The following is a 17193-nucleotide window of genomic DNA, read 5'->3' as shown; positions in this document are numbered from 1 at the left end:
GACATAGCAAAAAAGATAATGAATTGACAAACAAGACAAAGAATTGACCAAGAAGAACATGAAATGACTAAGAGGACAATAAATTGACAAAGAAGGCAACAGAATCGCCAAGAAGAAAATGTATTGATATATAAGACAATAGATTCACAACTAAGATAACCAAAAATACTTGCCATGACTAAGAAAGCAATGGATTGACAAGGAAGAGAAGTGCTTAACAAAATATATAATAAATACCAAGAAGACGATGGATAATAAAAGGATTGACCAAGAACATGATGGATAACAAAAAGAAAATCAAATGACAAATAAGATAACGGATTGAACCCAACGAATACCAAGAAGATAACTTGACAAAGAAAACAATAGGTACTAAGAAGACAATGGGTTGACCTAGAGGAAATTAGATGAAGTGAAGACAATATATAGACAAAGATACAAAAAAGAAAGTGAAAAAAACTTTAGAGGAAATGGACATGGAAGGGGACACATAGATTACAAATCTGATGCCTAAAAAGGCATAAGGAAGTAATTGATTTGGACTTTATGAAACTGTTGATGATATTCATATTGAGTACACTGTACTAATACTCACAATTACACTGTTGGACGAACGTTTTTAATACGAAGTTGTCTTCTTCAGAGAGACACACCATGTCAATGTAAATTTTTGTATCAAGTGACATTTTTCAATAAATTACAGTAAAAATGCAATAAAAAATTTATTTATAATGCAGGTACATAATTTATAACAAACATTAGATTTAATCAATATATTTTTCCCCATACAAAAGTAGGGTTGACAAATCGATTTGTTGTAATTTTTCATCCATTTCTTTACTGCGTTTTACCTTTACCTGAAATTTATAGAAACGTTCTTCCATATAAAATGCGTTATTTAATTTATTTTATCATCTCACCATTGGTTTTCCTTCGATAAAATCAGTCTTCATAAACCAAACACCGTTTTCATCAACTTTTAATCCGTAATATTTACAATCGGAGATTAGTTCGCTGGTGGAATTGTACAAGAGTAGTTTTGATAAAACACCAATTGGAAAACATATATTTTTACTATTATAAGCAACGGACATCATTTTCAGACTTAAACTAAAAATAATAAATTTCAAAACTACTGGAAAATAATTTTTAGTTTACTATTCAACCTCTAGAAGATCTAGTTTATAATAACAGTGTAGGAAAGTCTGATCAGTTGAATATTGAGTTGCAATCATAGTTATGTCATAGGTAATCTAGCAAACCTAACTGAGAATAGAACGAGGAGAACCCTTGTTAGAATAGAAAGTTAGTACTGAACACACTGTTTAAACTACCCCTACACCAACACTCACAATTACTCTATCTGACGCTGTTTACCCTCAGTCTCTGAAAGCAAAAACTAGGTACAAAGTTAGTGCTTCACGAGAATCTGCACAAACTAGAGTTGTGGAAATCATTACAGATTTTACACCTCTTAGTCCGGAAGAAGTAAATCTTCTGAATAATGTAAGGATCAACGTTGAGAAATACAAAAGATTGAAAAAAGGGATCTACCAACTCTGTATACCTCTGTATTTTGATAAATACATAACAACCAAACCTTAAGAAAAATACTATGGATACAGATGGTGCCAAAAATCACGACAGGAGCTTGAGTAATCAGGATTGGCACCAAATAATCATTATCTCTAGATCATATTTGAGCGTGTGACATACCGATCCATTCTAACAGTCAATCAATAGAATTTTATTGTTTTGGGATATTAAAGATAATCGGCAAAAAAGGAGCACAAAATTCTTTTATCGACTAGGAACCTTCCAGTGGCATAGAAAAATGCAGTTACAGTAATATCAGGATAAAAAACTTCTCTACACTTTAAAACGTTATTTTCGAACTTAAATAGTGGAAGAATTGGGATTTAGTAAATTTACTAATTCCCTTACGAGACATTGCATCATAGGAAGCACTTAATAAGTGTAGCTGTAAATGACGAATGCAGGGAAAGAAAGAAATACAACTGCCCAAAACAAGTCGACACAGAAACTGATTTAGACTTCTAAGAGCGAGAACATATCCTTCTAGAAACTATCTCAGATACTGGAAGGCGAGCTGTTGTTGGTTCAGCATTGAAGAAGACTCAATGGACTTTCGAAGTCTCTCCCTATATTTAATTTATTCTATTAATAGCTGTGGGATAATAAATGTGAGAATAAGTTCCAGCAGTACTTTTCATTCACAATATATATGACCATTATTGTTATAGAGACATAAAGATTCATGCCTAATAAGGTAATTGGACCTAGAAAAACGTTCACTTACCTCCTTAATTGTGGCATTTTTAAAAACGCCAACGATTGCAGTAAAACCGGCAATCTATTTAATTTTCTACATACTCTCACTAGGTTATTTTTTTTGTATGAAAAACTTATATCTAAACCAATCGATACCAAATTGGTCCTGTAAAAATAATGATACTTTATATTCAAACAGATTCAAATGAATCTAAAGCTGGATTTCTGTTTTGAAGTTCATGTTTTTCAAATCCAGAGATCCAGCAAAGTCAATTGATACCAAATTGGTGTTGGAAGTTTATGTTTTTTGACTCCAAAAACCCAGCAAAGTCGATTGATACCAAATTTATGTTTGTAGTTCATGATTTTTGACTCCAGAAATCTAGCAGTCAATTGATACCAAATTGGTGTTGGAAGTTTATGTTTTTTGATTCCAAAAACCCAGCAAAGTCGATTGATACCAAATTTACTTTTGTAGTTCATGATTTTTGACTCCAGAAATCTAGCAAAGTCAATTGATACCAAATTCTGGTTTGAAGGTCATATTTTTCAAATCCAGAGATCCAGCTAATTTGATTGATACCAAATTGGTATTTGAAGTTCATGATTTTTGACTCCAGAAATCTAGCAAAGTCAATTGATACCAAATTCTCGTTTCAAAGTGATGTTTTTCAAATACAGAAATCCAGCTAATTTGATTGATACCAAATTGGTGTTTGAAGTTCATGTTTTTTGAATCCAGATCCAGATGAACTGATTGATACCAAATTCTTCTTGTTTTCTTTATAAAAATAAATTTATTTGTGATGTTTCTCACCTCCAATCCATTGGCAACCGTATAGCTCTATTAATAGCCTCATTATTTCCTAAATTAAAAATTAAATACATCGTTTCAAAATATGGGCGGGCATCTTTTAAAGATTCGTTACATATTTGTATGTTTGCAGATTTTTCAAGACTATCGAAATAGTCATAAATACATAATAATCGTTTTAAACATTCTTGTAAATGAGTATCATTGATGTGGGAATCAAAGTTGTTGATATTTTCTTCGCAGCACCTAAAAGAACATAGGAACAGCACAAAAAAATATTATATTAATGTACAATGTAGTTACGCTCACTTGTATGCAGAATAAGCGTGGAATCTTACAATTGGTTGTAAGATGACTATTTGGTGAGCTCGAGATATATTTTGAATAACCATATCTTGCCGAACGGCTCTTAACCTATCCATAACAAAATCGTATTTGATTATATAAGGCACCTTATCATTTTTATTAATTACCCTAAAAATAATTAACTAGTGAAATACAAAGGTAAAAAATATGAATATTTTTGAGACTCACTCATCTAAGAGATAATTTACAGTTCGTAGAAGTACGTTTGGTGGTCTCAAATTTTCCGGTTTTAAAAAACATTTTCCTGCGGCAGATCGAGAAAAACATTTCACCATTTTATTTTTATCTGCTTTTGGTAATTTGTTGTTCACTGTATCTGGAATAATTTCTAAAATGTGTAATAAACGTTGTTGTTCGCGTCTAAAAATAATCAATAATTCACTATACTTAGCAAAAAAAATTAAACTTACAATTTTATTTCTTCCGGGGGACACATTTCGTTGCAAATTCCAATTATATATTTTTCGACCGTTATGTTCATTCTGTTGTCGAATTAGTTCAACTTTTCATGGGTAATAAAGAATAAACTAATTTGACAGAAATATATTTTGAATATTGTATAACAAATGCATACATAACCTTTATGAACAAGTATTTACTAAAATGACAGCAGCAGGTAAATAGCCACTGCGTCACAGCAGACGTTGGCTACAAAATAGCAGGCTGTCCACTCTAAATATGTCAAACTTTTGACAGATTTAAAGAATCATAGAATATACAGCAGATAGACAAAACTATAACAAACTGCTCTCTAATGTACTCTGATTAATATATGTCATTAAATGAAATTTGAACTTCTCAGTAACAATAACGGTAAAACCTACCACACAATATCCTACAAAAAAATTGGATAATATGAAAATTTACACATATATAATAATTTAAATAAAATATCAGTACTAATAATCGTTTTAATGTAAACAAACAATGTTTGTCCCCCAAATCAATATGGCAGCTTATTGAGACGTCATCCTGAAATGACCTATCCCGATTGATGTGACATACATTGTTACCACACATCCTTGGAAGCAAAAACATATTAAACTAATAAAAGTTGTCCCGCAACAGGACGGATAACAATCCATATTGTTATTCTCTGATCAAGAAGGGTCTCAATGGTATGGGCTTTTTCAAGATATTTATGTATACCAATATTATACTCTTTTCTGTCACTGGTTGCGTAAGGATTCAGGGCGCACAAACTCTATGTTCTTTCTGTAATCTTTAATTTTAAATAAAAAATATAAACGCCAGCATAAGTACTTCCCGTATTATGATTTGAACGATTTAATTCTGTCCCCTCAAATTGAAGCCATTATTTCAACATTATGTTCATACTCCTAGTATGTATACTTCGTGCCTGGGATTTCGAAATTAAAACTTATAAATTAGTTTCTTGTGCTAGGATAAGTAGTTAGGTATCTTAAAATTCAGAAATTAGTGTTACTGAACTTATGTATGTATATATAAGACAAAAAAAGAAGATGAGATAGAGAGGTTAACATGAGTGAAAAAAAGAAGACGAAAATAAAGAGGTTAACATAAGTTGAAAACAAAGAAGACGAAAATTGGTTTATAAGACATGTTTTATAAAAAGGTATTCAAATTAATTGATATTAGCCTCGCCTAAACAAAATGCTTTTAGTAAAATCGTCTTATCCATACAAAAAGCAAACAATCACAGCTTTATTGTGAATGGGCTGTTCCGTAAAATAAATTGACGTCGTGGAAACTCTATACGATGCTATGTGCTGTGAATTCCTGGATCAGATGGTAAAACAAACCTTTAAATAGTGATTTTGTTTGACAGTACTTGCGTCACTGTCGTTGTCAACAGTGTTATAATGCTTTGAAAAGAAAAATAAATTGAATTATTATGTATTTTTATTGTGAAATACCGTGTCAACTGTTTTTTTAACAAATGTGCAGTAGTTATGTGAAACCTTAATCGAGGACGACTTAATAATTTACAGGTAATTAAGTTTAATGAGTCTTAGGACAAATTTGCTCAAAGTCGAAAGTAATCGATCTTTTCCTCCTTCCAGTTACTATTACGCTTCACCTATATTTTCTAAATCTAATTTGAAACATATATCAGTTAACAATTTATAAATAATAATGATATTTAACACGAAAAAGCATTGTTATACGAAACTTGTTACAACAAATAATATTGTTAAAATTTAAAATACAAAATAATAAATAAATTACAATTTCTGAATCATAAAACTTAGTTTATTGAAAAAAATGTTTTTTAAACATGATTTTAGTAAAATAATAGGTAATTATATTATTATTTATCAAATATCTATAACAACGTTTTGGTATTATAACTATTTTTAAAATAAAATTATCTGCGTTGTTATTTTTTAAATTAAATCATTTATTTGTATAAAATTAATTGATAACTTTTGAAACTCTATGGAATTATTTTAAATATTTATATTCATTGAAATTGGGACTCACATAATAGCACAAAGTGACTCATTGTTATGTACATATTTTTTATCAGTGTATGACTAAATAATTACTAGCAATAATTTAATTTTGTTTTGATTTATCTTTATTTTATGAATTTATTTCATTAATAATAATAAAGTTTTGCATTTAATCTAATTTTTATCCTTATATTCGTACTTATCTTGCTTAGATTTAAATTTTATATATTTTAACTAATTAACTTGTTATAGGAGGCTCTAAAAAGCCTTCAAAATGAACATCATGAGAAAGTTGAGGAGTGGTGTTACCAACACCTCTCCTGTCTCCTCATCTGACCTATCAGATGGACCTTCTTCTCCACACACACAATTGGGGCTGATGCATCTCAAAAAACTTTTTTCTGAATATACTCACCCTGTTCATCCTCTCACAGATCGAGAAAAAGACGACAAACTATACAATATGTTGCCTCTTTTTTGTAAGGTAAATTTTTCTAAAATCTTTCAAATATTCACAGAATTGTATTCTTTAATATCATTATAAATAATGTATGGGGTTGTAGTCCAACTAAACGACAAATTATCCACAAAAAGGTAGTTTTTTCAGATCTAACTACCCCTAGGACTTTTGTTTTACATTGTATCAAATTATTTGGTACTTTTCTTCAACTTTTTATACTTTTTTATATGTTTTTCATAATGATTTGTCTTGATTTTAGGTCTCCTTTGATTGAAATTTTGCTTCAAAACAGATAAAACCTTGTAATTTTATCTGTCGAATGATCACAAAATATTTGGTGTTTGATACAAAAATTTTAATTCAGTTTTATATGTAGAAAATTGTTTTAATTATTAGGTATTTGGTACAAGTCCGACTTCTGATATGAACGAAAAATTTTGGGATATCCTATCATTTTGTCACGAAGTATCTCTTCTAATGGTATCAGAAATAAGTAAGAGAGCTTCAAACCAAAGTACAGAGACAGCTAGTTGTGCCATTACGAAATTTCTTGAAATCGAGAACTGTGAAGAATCCAGTAATGGCTGGATGCTTCTTTCCACCTTAAATTTATTAGCTGCTGGAGATTATACATTAGTACAGGTTAGTATCTAATACACAGAAATTTTTTTTAAAAAAAGCAAAACATGTATACATTCACTGAAAATCTATATCCTTTAAGCCACTTTTTTAAACAAACAGGAGACTAGATTTGGAGAATTCGGTGGTCAAAATACAATTAATGAAATGTACTCACTTAAAAATTTAAAAATATACTGCTATTAACATAATTTGATCCTGCTTAAGTTCTTGAATTGATATTGAAGGATTTTTTAATATTACGAAATATATGAGTCTAATATAAGAGGATTGTTCAAAAAGTTTTCTCTGCAAAATGCGTATACATTAAATGAAATGTACTTTAAGTAACTTTTGTTAGACAACAGGGAACTAGATCTGGAGAATTTGGTGGTAAATAATTTCAGGTTATGTCGGAAGTATCTGTACCATCTACATTGGTGAGATGTTTGTATCTTTTCTTTGATTTACCTGAGATATCAGAAAAAGAAGCCGATACCAAAGATAATAATAGTGATTTTACTCCAAAAGAAAGAAGAATACTTTTACAAAAAATGTTTGTTCAAGTAAGTATTATTGTATTTATCGTATATTAAACAAAAATTCGGTTGGTTTTTTGCAGCTTTTAGTTCGTTTATGCAGTCATAGGATACCCGCTGAGGAATTAGCAAGAAAAGATGATTTAAGATTATTATTTACGTCAATTACCACTTGGGTTTTACCACATAACGCTATGTGGAGAAAAAGTGCCGCAGAAGTTTTGATGACTCTATCACGACATGGATTAACACCCTTAGTAGTTGGATATATCCATTGTAAGTAATCCAATATTAGTAAATTTTTGGTAACGTTTCTTTGGTATTTTAGCAAAAAGTTGCATTGATGAATGTATCCAAAATATGAAAAAGAATCCTGAACTAGCTCCTTTCGAATTGGTGGAAATGTTGGTAACACTTTTCTGTTTTCTCAAAGATTCCAGTGAAGTGTCTTCTACATTATTAGACGATTTTCGACAAGCTCAAGGTTATCCCTTCCTCTCTGATTTTCTTCTAAAGTAAGTATATTAACTGGTTTCATTAGAGACAGACTCAATTCCCAAAAATGGAGCTTTTCTCATTGAGGCCTTTATAACACGTTTGATAATGTTTCCAGATTTGAAAATGATAATTCCAGTGAAGCCCAAGAAACAATAAGAAATTTAGTATTGATGATATCGTCTTTGTGCATGTGTGGGTACTTGGAGTTGAAACCATCTCAGGCATCGACCGGATCTTTATTCCAAATGCAAGGTTTCATTTTACCCCAACCTTCTGGTCGAGGTACAAGTATTAGAAACATTCAAGCGTTTCATGTAAGTATTTATTTTCGAAAATAATATTTTTAGGGATCCTTGAAATAAACTTGATGTACTATACTGGAATAAGAGTGTGGTAAAATCGAAATGCCAGTCTTTTTAGGTTTTGAGGAGTCAAATTTTTTTATTTTTGAATATATTGGAAATGAGCTGACAGAAAATTGGAAGAATTAGAAGTAGAATTAACTAACAAAGGGGAATATGACAATATTTGAAAATTAAGACAATGATATTGATGTAGAAGTGAAAATAAAGATTCAGAAAATAAATTTCATTGAAAAAGGTCATTAACCAAGATATGGAATTAAATTAAAAATAAAATGATAAAATCATAAAGAAAATGATAATTTTAAGAGGAATTTACAGGATGGATGATGAAATAATATAAAGATTAATGAAACAGGAAATGCTGATAAAAAAATAAAACTAATGAGAGTAGATTTTGTGAATTGAAGAAAAAAAATGATCAAAAAAGAAAGAAAAGTTGGGAAAAAAATGATGGGTACAAGAGGGTCTAAAATCATTGAAAAAAGAAAGAATATTCAGGGTGTTCTAACCCGTTATTTTCCAAAAAAATTTGTGTAATATTTTGATGGTGCTTTATAATGAATCAAAGATGGAGAATGAGCCAAAAGGAAAAAAAATATTGAGGAAAAAGTAGAAGGAATCTCAAGAAATAAAAGAGAATTGGAGATATAGGTACAAGAGAGTCTGCAATCTTCCTAAAATATTAAAAACAAAAGAATAAGGAAAGAAAAAGAAGATGCAGGAAGTTCTAACTGTTTATGTCCCAAAAATGACTGTAATGTTTTTGTCTAGTTCTTTGATGGTGCTCGTTGATGAATAAAATATGGAAAATGGGTTACAATGACAGAAATATTGGATAAAAATTGAAAATGATGTCAAGAAATGGAATAACATTGATGATAAGGGTACAAGAGAGTACGGAATCTTCTTAAAGCATTTTAAAAAAGAAGAAGAAAATGAAAAGAATATAATGTAACCAAAAATGATTTGGATATTGTTGTGCAGTACTTTGAAGCTGCTTGATGATGTATCAAATAAGAAAAAGTGCCAAAATATTGGATAAAAATTGAAATAGATGTCAAGAAATGGAATAAAATTGATGATATGGGAACAAGAAAGTACAGAATCTTCTTAAAGCATTTTAAAAAAGTAGAAAAAAAAAGAAAAGAATATGTTTTAACCAAAAATGACTTAGATATTGTTGTCTGGTACTTTGATGATGCCTCAAATATAAAAAAAAGGGTCAAAGGGAGAAAAAAGTTGGATAAAAATTGAAAAGGTTGTCAAGAAATGGTAGTAAAATGAAAATATGGATACAAAAGAGTCCGGAATCTTCTTAAAGAATTTATAAAAAAAGAAGAAAATGAAAAGAATGCTTTAATCAAAAATGACTTGTTGTGTGGTACTTTGAAGCTGCTCAACGGTGCATCAAATAAAAAATAGGACCAAAAGGAGAGAAAAGTTTGATAAATATTGAAAAGGATGTCAAGAAATGGAATAAAATTGATGATATGGGAACAAGAGAGTACAGAATCTTCTTAAAGCTTTTTAAAAATGAAGAAGAAAATGAAAAGAATATAATGTAACCAAAAATGACTTAGATATTGTTGTCTGGTACTTTGATGATGCCTCAAATATAAAAAAAAGGGTCAAAGGGAGAAAAAAGTTGGATAAAAATTGAAAAGGTTGTCAAGAAATGGTAGTAAAATGAAAATATGGATACAAAAGAGTCCGGAATCTTTTTAAAGAATTTATAAAAAAAGAAGAAAATGAAAAGAATGCTTTAATCAAAAATGACTTGTTGTGTGGTACTTTGAAGCTGCTCAACGGTGCATCAAATAAAAAATAGGACCAAAAGGAGAGAAAAACTTGATAAAAATTGAAAAGGATGTCAAGAAATGGAATAAAAATGACGATATGGGTACAAGAGATTCCTTTATACATCGTACGACATTTGAAACAAAGACAAGTGAAATTATATAGAGGAAGTTCCAAAAACAACTTTGTATTTGTGTGGTAGTTCGATGCCACTTAAGAAGCAGTATTTAAATAATCTGTGAATAATTTCTGAATACGAAAATATATAATTTCTCAATTTTATAATATAAACTGATCACATGAGATGGGGAGATGTAGCATTAAACTGAAAATACGATCGAATAAATTTCTTTAAAATTGTGTAGATGTTTTTAAAAACATTTTTTCCTTCTGAAACAACAACATTTCCTCTTCCTTTTAGTATTGTTACATTTGTCTTCCGTCTCCTTTTTCGTCTTGTGACAAAAGGGACACCTGATCGGCGGACACATTCCCGAAGGACAAGAAGATTTCTTTGTATGATTATAATAAAATTGCTGTGTCGGATAACATACGGTACGGATCGAAGACATCGATCTGTTCGGTACATTATTATTTCCGTTGTTATGTTGAGATTCATCTCTAGTAAAATCTTCACGTTTCCACTCTTTCCTTTTAATCCTTTCACGATTCCGTCTTGATCGTTCTCGTTTAACTCCGTCTCGAACGAATTCTTCACTTTTGGAACCGTTTCGTCTCAAATCTTCACGGCTGTTATCGACTCGCGTCAAATACTCGCGATCTCGATTAAAATCTTCATCGTTTTGTATAAACAATTCACTTTTAGGTTTATCTCGTCTATAATTATATCCGTTTCGCTTGTAATCTCGATAAGATTCCTCACGTCTGGGCTCATCTCGTATAAAATCTTCACGCGAAAGCCCATTTCTTACGAAATCTTCACTCGAAGGCACACTTTTCACATACAGGTCACGTCTAGACTCGCCCCGTACGTTTCTTGTACGTGAAGGCACACCTCTTAAGAAACCCTCACGTCTAGACTCGTCTCGAACGAGTTCTTCTTGTCTAGACTCGTCTCGAACGAGCTCACCTCGTCTGGAATCCTCTCGACTAAGCTTATCTCGTCTAGATTCTTCTCGAGCAGGTTCTTTTCTTTTAGACTCGCCTCGTCTAGTTTCTTTGCGTCTTCGTTCTATTCTATTGGATCCCTTTGTATTAGAAATTGCTTCCAATGGTTCGTAACATCTGCATTTTTTGTTGGCGTCGCAGCAACATTCGAGATCATCATCGGTTTCACTCCATTCTTTTTCATTGACGCAACAGCACGTCGAGGCGTTGGCGGATGAGGATATTCCTCTGGAATAGCAAACTGTTTGTTTTTGGGCTGAATTGTTGAAGGTGCGAGTTGGAAAAATATCTTTTTGGGAACCGTTGAAGTACGATTCACTCGCTACGTTCGTGGGGGAGGGATCTTTTGCGATTTTACCGTTTTTTGACGAATTACTGGAACGTCGATCGTTTCTCGAATTATATTTTGTTGTTTTGCAAATTGGCGGACAACCTTTTACGTTATCTTGTTTATCGGGTTTTAATTTGTTGCATCTCGGACAATAATTTTCTTTGGTACACAAATACTTTTCAAATTCATCTATGTAATCGTTGTTGGTTTCTCTATATGATTTTCCGTTGTATGTTTGATATTTGTGATTCATACTTAGAATTTTGAATGTTATGACATGAATTGACATCGACTTATGTCGATCAAACGTTTTTCCAAAATCATAGAATATCGCGCGGGGAAGATTAGACACTCTGTTTATGTGTCAAGTGATTGGTGATTAAATAAAAGTCAACCCCTCTAAATTTCCCGATTCAAACCATTTCGATAATTAGTTTTACGAATTTCTAGGTTGGTGTTAAATTTGAATTTTTATTTATTTCATTTTCTTAACGTGTTGTTCATCTTTAAGAGAACTATAACTGAAATTACTTTGAACTATTGTTTAAATTAGACAAAACTTAAGAGGGGCCCCATTTGCAGCTAGTTGATCAAAAGTCTCAATGGAAACGGTACCACAATCCTCTCAACGCCGTTAAAACTACACCTGAAGTGTCCGAAATTACCCTGGGAGAAAGGGAAAAGGTTTAGGTCAACTCCAAAACCCTCAAAACTACCCACGAAAAATCCAAAAAGTCCAAGAGTACCATAAGAGGAGGTGCTTTGGTTTTTTGAATCTTGGCACAATAATAGTTTGAAGCAAGCTGATTGAAAATACCAATGGGCGCGAAATTCCAAAACCCTCACCAAACCTCCAAAACTACCCATAAAAAGTCTAAGAGTACCATAAGGGGAGGTGCTTTGGTCAGTTTTTCTGAATCTTGGCACAATAATAGTTTGAAGCAAGCTGATTAAAAGTCTTAATAGGCGTGAAACCTCAAACTCCATCAATAATATCCCTGAAGTGTCTCGAGGGTACCCTGGTTGGAAGGGAATTGATTTTGGCAAATTGTTCGTAAACTTGGCACAATGATAGTTCAATTCACTCTGATTAAAAGTCTAATGGGGTAGGTAAATTCCATAAGTAATTTCATAAACATTCCTCGGGCAATTAAGGCAATATTAAATGGTCCCGGCCACTTAAGGCAAGATGTAGAAATCCAGGCAATTAAGGCAGGATCAAATAGTCCTGGCTACCTAACACAAGGAATATAAATCCAGGCAATGAAGACAAGATTAACTAGTACCGGACACTTAAGGCAAGATATAGAAGTCCAGGCAACTAAGGCAAGGTGTTGAAATCCAGGCAATCAAGGCAAGATCAAATAGTCCTGGCTACCTAACACAAGGAATATAAATCCAGGCAATGAAGACAAGATTAACTAGTACCGGACACTTAAGGCAAGATATAGAAGTCCAGGCAACTAAGGCAAGGTGTTGAAATCCAGGCAATCAAGGCAAGATCAAATAGTCCTGGCTACCTAACACAAGGAATATAAATCCAGGCAATGAAGACAAGATTAAATAGTACCGGCCACTTAAGGCAAGATATAGAAGTCCAGGTATTTAAGGCAAGGTGTAAAATTCCAGGAAATTATGGCAATTAGCTTGCTTCGAACTACCTTTGGGTAAAATTTCAGGAAATTGGCTGAAACTCAATTTCCATTGAGCGGGGTCCTTTATGTTATTTTTTTTTTTAAGTAAAAAATATGAATGGCGATAAAAAGATATAATGTTTCTAGGTTCTTCAAAGCGCTTTCCTCAAATCGAATTCTTCACTTTTATGTTCGACTATATTAGATGCCATATCGAGTATATACCATTCGGATAACGCCAATTATTTCATTTTGGAAAATCAAAATACTTTGAGTCAATTTACCGAAAGGATTCAATACAAACCTGCAGATATACAACAAAAACTATTTGATCTCATCGAGTTTTTGGTAAGAATTAAAATTCGTTTACCCTCTTCGCACATTGTAATTATAATTTTTGAGACACACCGTATGTAATATTTTCGTTTTTAGGTTTATCAACTGAACTTTGTACCGTGCAAGGAATTAATTTCCATGTCGATATTTTTGAAGACGCACAGTTTGAATTATGTTGATTGCAGTCTTTTGTGTATGCAGACGTTGTTGAACATCTTGAAACACAATCCGATATTCAAAGACGTATACAGAGAAGTGGGTTTATTGGAAGTTATAGTTACTTGTTTGAATCGGTATGGGGATTTGCTGGAAGATAAAAATATTACTGGTGAGAGCGCAATTATTATATTAATTAGTACTTTTGTCAGAATCCAACTAGATCAAGGGGAATTCCTAAATTTGGTAGTAAAATCAGAGTATAATCTGTTGTGTAGCTGTATTTCTAACATTTTTGAAGTTATTGGAATGATTATGGAAGTTTTTAATATCTCGGACAAAATTTTTAGTCTTGGGATGGCATTAATTAGCACTATACCTTTTCTTCATACTTCTCGAAGCATTTTTGGAGTTGCATTATTTGAACTACTAGTGGCTGACAATAATTGAAATTTGAGTACCAGAGGATTATTTTTGATTAACTAAAACAAAATTTTAAGTCCACTATATGACTATTTCATAGTTTATTTTATTTAAAAAATATTTTAAAGGCTCAGTATCAATAAATAGTAGTCGAAATGTAACTGAAATTTGAATATAAGATGATATAATTAACCAACAATAGTCTTGATGATTTATCACACTAATAAAATTTTTTCCAGATAATATGGTTAAAGATTATAAATTAATTTCCAAACAAGAAAAATTGGGAACATTAACAGTAGAAGCATTGACTATATTATTAACCAATAATAGTTCGAATGCGAATGTTTTAAGAGAGTGCGGTGGAGCTAAATGTGTCCATAAGCTAGTCCAGTTTCCGGAATGTCGAAAAGCCATATTAGGTAATTTCTAACCAACAAAATAATAGAAATATTCCCATCTTATTTCATATATTACAGGTATTATTAAAGAATTAGTATTAACTACAGGAGGCGATGACGATATGGGGCAGTTATTAAACACCCTACATTCAGTTCCTCGTACCCAATTGCAGCTTAAAATCGACATTTTGGAGGCTTTAAAGATATGCTTGAAAGAATCACATCGTACCCGAACAGTATTTCGAAAAGTAAGCATATTATAATATTTTTCTACAACATTTACGTGGCTACAACAACCGTTATCCACTATTTTACCACTATATTAAATTATGGCGTGCGGCTGTGTACCCGTCACAATATATTACTTTTAATAACGAATGTCGTATTTTAGGCTAACGGTTTTGTGTACGTAATCAGCGTCCTTATAGCTATAGAAGGACGATTGTGCGAAAAAGAAACCGATCCTGAAGTATTGCATCTATTGAGTTTGGTATTTCAAACGGTTAGTACGGCGATGAGATTCGAACCGGCGAACGCTAAATTTTTTCATCACGAAATATGCAGAACGAGTCTATGCGACAGCATCAAATTATTGGGGTGTTTTTCCAATGAAAAACTATCGAAAATTAGCGAGATCGATTTCGAGACGGTGTCTAACGAATATGTGGAAATATATCAGAATTTGTTTATCGGTTCCGTTACTAACGTAGAGTGAGTAAAACAACTGATTATTTAATTAATAGTTTTACGTTGTTTTTTTTTAGATTTCCGGATAAAATATCGCCATCTTTAGTATATACCATTGTAGTTTACAGGCTTTTATACGATTTAGCTTTGGATTTGTTCGATAAAAATATTAATACGAATATATTTTATATGAAATCTCCATCGGTATCTAGGGAATCTAGTTTACAGGTATATTACCCTATATATAAACCAATTTCGTGTTCACCTACATACTAAAAAAAATTACATTCCAGGGGGATGGAAATAAAAAGAGGTCGAACGTCAATTCTCTAAATTTGAGTCCTCCAACTCCTGACCCGATAATTGTTCATCCCGGGGTGGTAGTTTGTATGTTACAATTGTTACCTTGTATAAAAGTAAGTTTAATTTTTTTTATAATTTGTAAATAGTAAATATGATCGACATTTTGGGTATAAATAGCTAATTTCCACTTTATAAAATTGATTTTATTGCAAACCCAAAGTCGAAACAGGTTTTTAGTTTGTGAAAAGTCGAATAGTTTTCCAAAAATAATATTTTATAAGGTCCTTGTGTTAAGAATCAATATTTTATTTTGCCCTTCCTTATTATAAACTTTCTCTACTGCAGGTATAAAAATAACTTCTTTCCTATTTAACCCAATCTAGCTTACTTCAACTTATTTTTCTTTTTTGCTTTAGATTATCCCCTATTTTTGCTTTCAACTTCTTTATCTATCTACCTCTTTTCTTTTTGTTCGTTTTCTTTTACCATGTCACCTTTATTCTTCTACATGTTGGTCTAGAGGTGGTACATACTCTCAATTTGATCCTATTCTTTGCTTATTGGTTCAATTCCAATTTGTTTTTTACTTTTATTATTATTTTTGCTTCTTGCTCAATTCAACTCCAATTCATTTTTCTTTTCGTTTTAGATTATCCACTATTTTTGTTTTCCACTCCTTTTTTGGTCCACACCTTCTTCTCTTCTTGTTCTTTCCTTTTATCATGTCATCTTTATTGTTCTACTGCCCTTTGCTTGTCTAAAAGAGATAGTTTTCCACCATTCAATCCAATTCTTTGCTTTTTGCTCAATTTAACACCAATTCATTTTTTTTTCTTTTATATTACCCACTATTTTTGTTTCCCTTTTTTTCTTGGACTAACCCTTCTTCTTTTTTCATTTGTTACTTCTTCTCATGTCACCTTCATTGTTCTACTTTCCTTACTGGTCTAGAGGAGATGGTTAGGATTGATCCCATTTTTTGATTACTGTTAAATTCAACTCCAATTTATTTCTTGTGGTCTACACCTACTTCTTGTTAGTCTGTATACCCCACGAATCATATTTTTTTGTAAATTTCCTTCAACATCTTTCAGCTTTCTTTGTTTTAGGATGATCACTTCGAAATGTACCTGAGTCTCCAATTATTTATAGCGGAAATAATAAAATCTTTAGTACGTAGCGAACGAAATCAACAAGTAATGTGCGATAAAAACTTCGTGAATCACTTACTCACCGTCGGTTCGGAACCGCTCCAAAATGAGAATCATCCCTTGCACAATTCCCTTCAATACATGCTTGAAAGATTGGCAGCTCAAGCGATTGAAGCCAAAGATTTGAGACAGTTTTTAAGGTCAGTACATCATACAACTTTGGCTTAGTTGACTTCCGATTCAGAGGATTTATGAATTACCACAAAACCTAACGTAATCGAAGTTGAAGTAAACATAACCTAAAGGAAACTAAAGTAAATCTAAGCAAAGCTTTAATAAAACGAACCTAACCTAATTGCAACTAAAAGAAGCCTAATTTAATAAAAGAGGTAAGGTAAACTTAAACAAATCAAAGCTAAAGTAACTTTACCTAATTTAATATGAGCTATAGTGAAT

The 17193-nt window shown here is 31.7% G+C and overlaps 2 protein-coding genes across 5 annotated transcripts in view; one reads left to right on the top strand and one right to left on the bottom strand.

The window, feature by feature from the left end:
* Positions 1-709: 709 nt before the first annotated feature.
* On the bottom strand, positions 710-4152 carry LOC130447157 (SAC3 domain-containing protein 1). Of its 2 annotated transcripts, none has more exons than XM_056783839.1 (7): positions 3883-4152; positions 3641-3832; positions 3416-3580; positions 3110-3352; positions 2321-2458; positions 921-1110; positions 710-857 (listed from the first exon to the last, which is right to left on the bottom strand). In XM_056783839.1, the coding sequence occupies exons 1-7, from the start codon at positions 3951-3953 to the stop codon at positions 765-767; spliced, it is 1092 nt and encodes a 363-aa protein (XP_056639817.1). In that variant the 5' UTR covers positions 3954-4152; the 3' UTR covers positions 710-764. The 2 variants fall into 2 exon arrangements, with proteins under 2 accessions (XP_056639817.1, XP_056639819.1); XM_056783841.1 differs by having other exon boundaries at positions 3641-3800; positions 3883-4020.
* An 874-nt stretch (positions 4153-5026) lies between these two features.
* LOC130447156 (WD repeat and FYVE domain-containing protein 3) overlaps positions 5027-17193 on the top strand; it is a 38160-nt gene continuing 25993 nt past the window's right edge. For 2 of the 3 annotated variants that reach the window (XM_056783837.1, XM_056783838.1), the window contains exons 1-15: positions 5191-5445; positions 6163-6394; positions 6767-7012; positions 7396-7554; positions 7611-7803; positions 7856-8042; positions 8141-8339; positions 13428-13628; positions 13713-13944; positions 14435-14617; positions 14675-14844; positions 14988-15307; positions 15361-15511; positions 15577-15699; positions 16696-16937. In XM_056783837.1, coding sequence (XP_056639815.1) covers positions 6185-6394; positions 6767-7012; positions 7396-7554; positions 7611-7803; positions 7856-8042; positions 8141-8339; positions 13428-13628; positions 13713-13944; positions 14435-14617; positions 14675-14844; positions 14988-15307; positions 15361-15511; positions 15577-15699; positions 16696-16937 — 2816 coding nt within the window. In that variant the 5' untranslated portion in view covers positions 5191-5445; positions 6163-6184. Of the gene's footprint in view, positions 5446-6162; positions 6395-6766; positions 7013-7395; positions 7555-7610; positions 7804-7855; positions 8043-8140; positions 8340-13427; positions 13629-13712; positions 13945-14434; positions 14618-14674; positions 14845-14987; positions 15308-15360; positions 15512-15576; positions 15700-16695; positions 16938-17193 lie in introns of all 3 variants that reach the window. The other variant, XM_056783836.1, reaches the window with a different exon arrangement.

Source organism: Diorhabda sublineata, chromosome 7 (assembly GCF_026230105.1).
Source record: "Diorhabda sublineata isolate icDioSubl1.1 chromosome 7, icDioSubl1.1, whole genome shotgun sequence".
In the NCBI taxonomy this organism is placed as follows: Eukaryota; Metazoa; Arthropoda; class Insecta; order Coleoptera; family Chrysomelidae; genus Diorhabda; species Diorhabda sublineata.
Note: the sequence above shows the minus strand (reverse complement) of the source record. Positions and strands in the feature narration are given on the sequence as shown.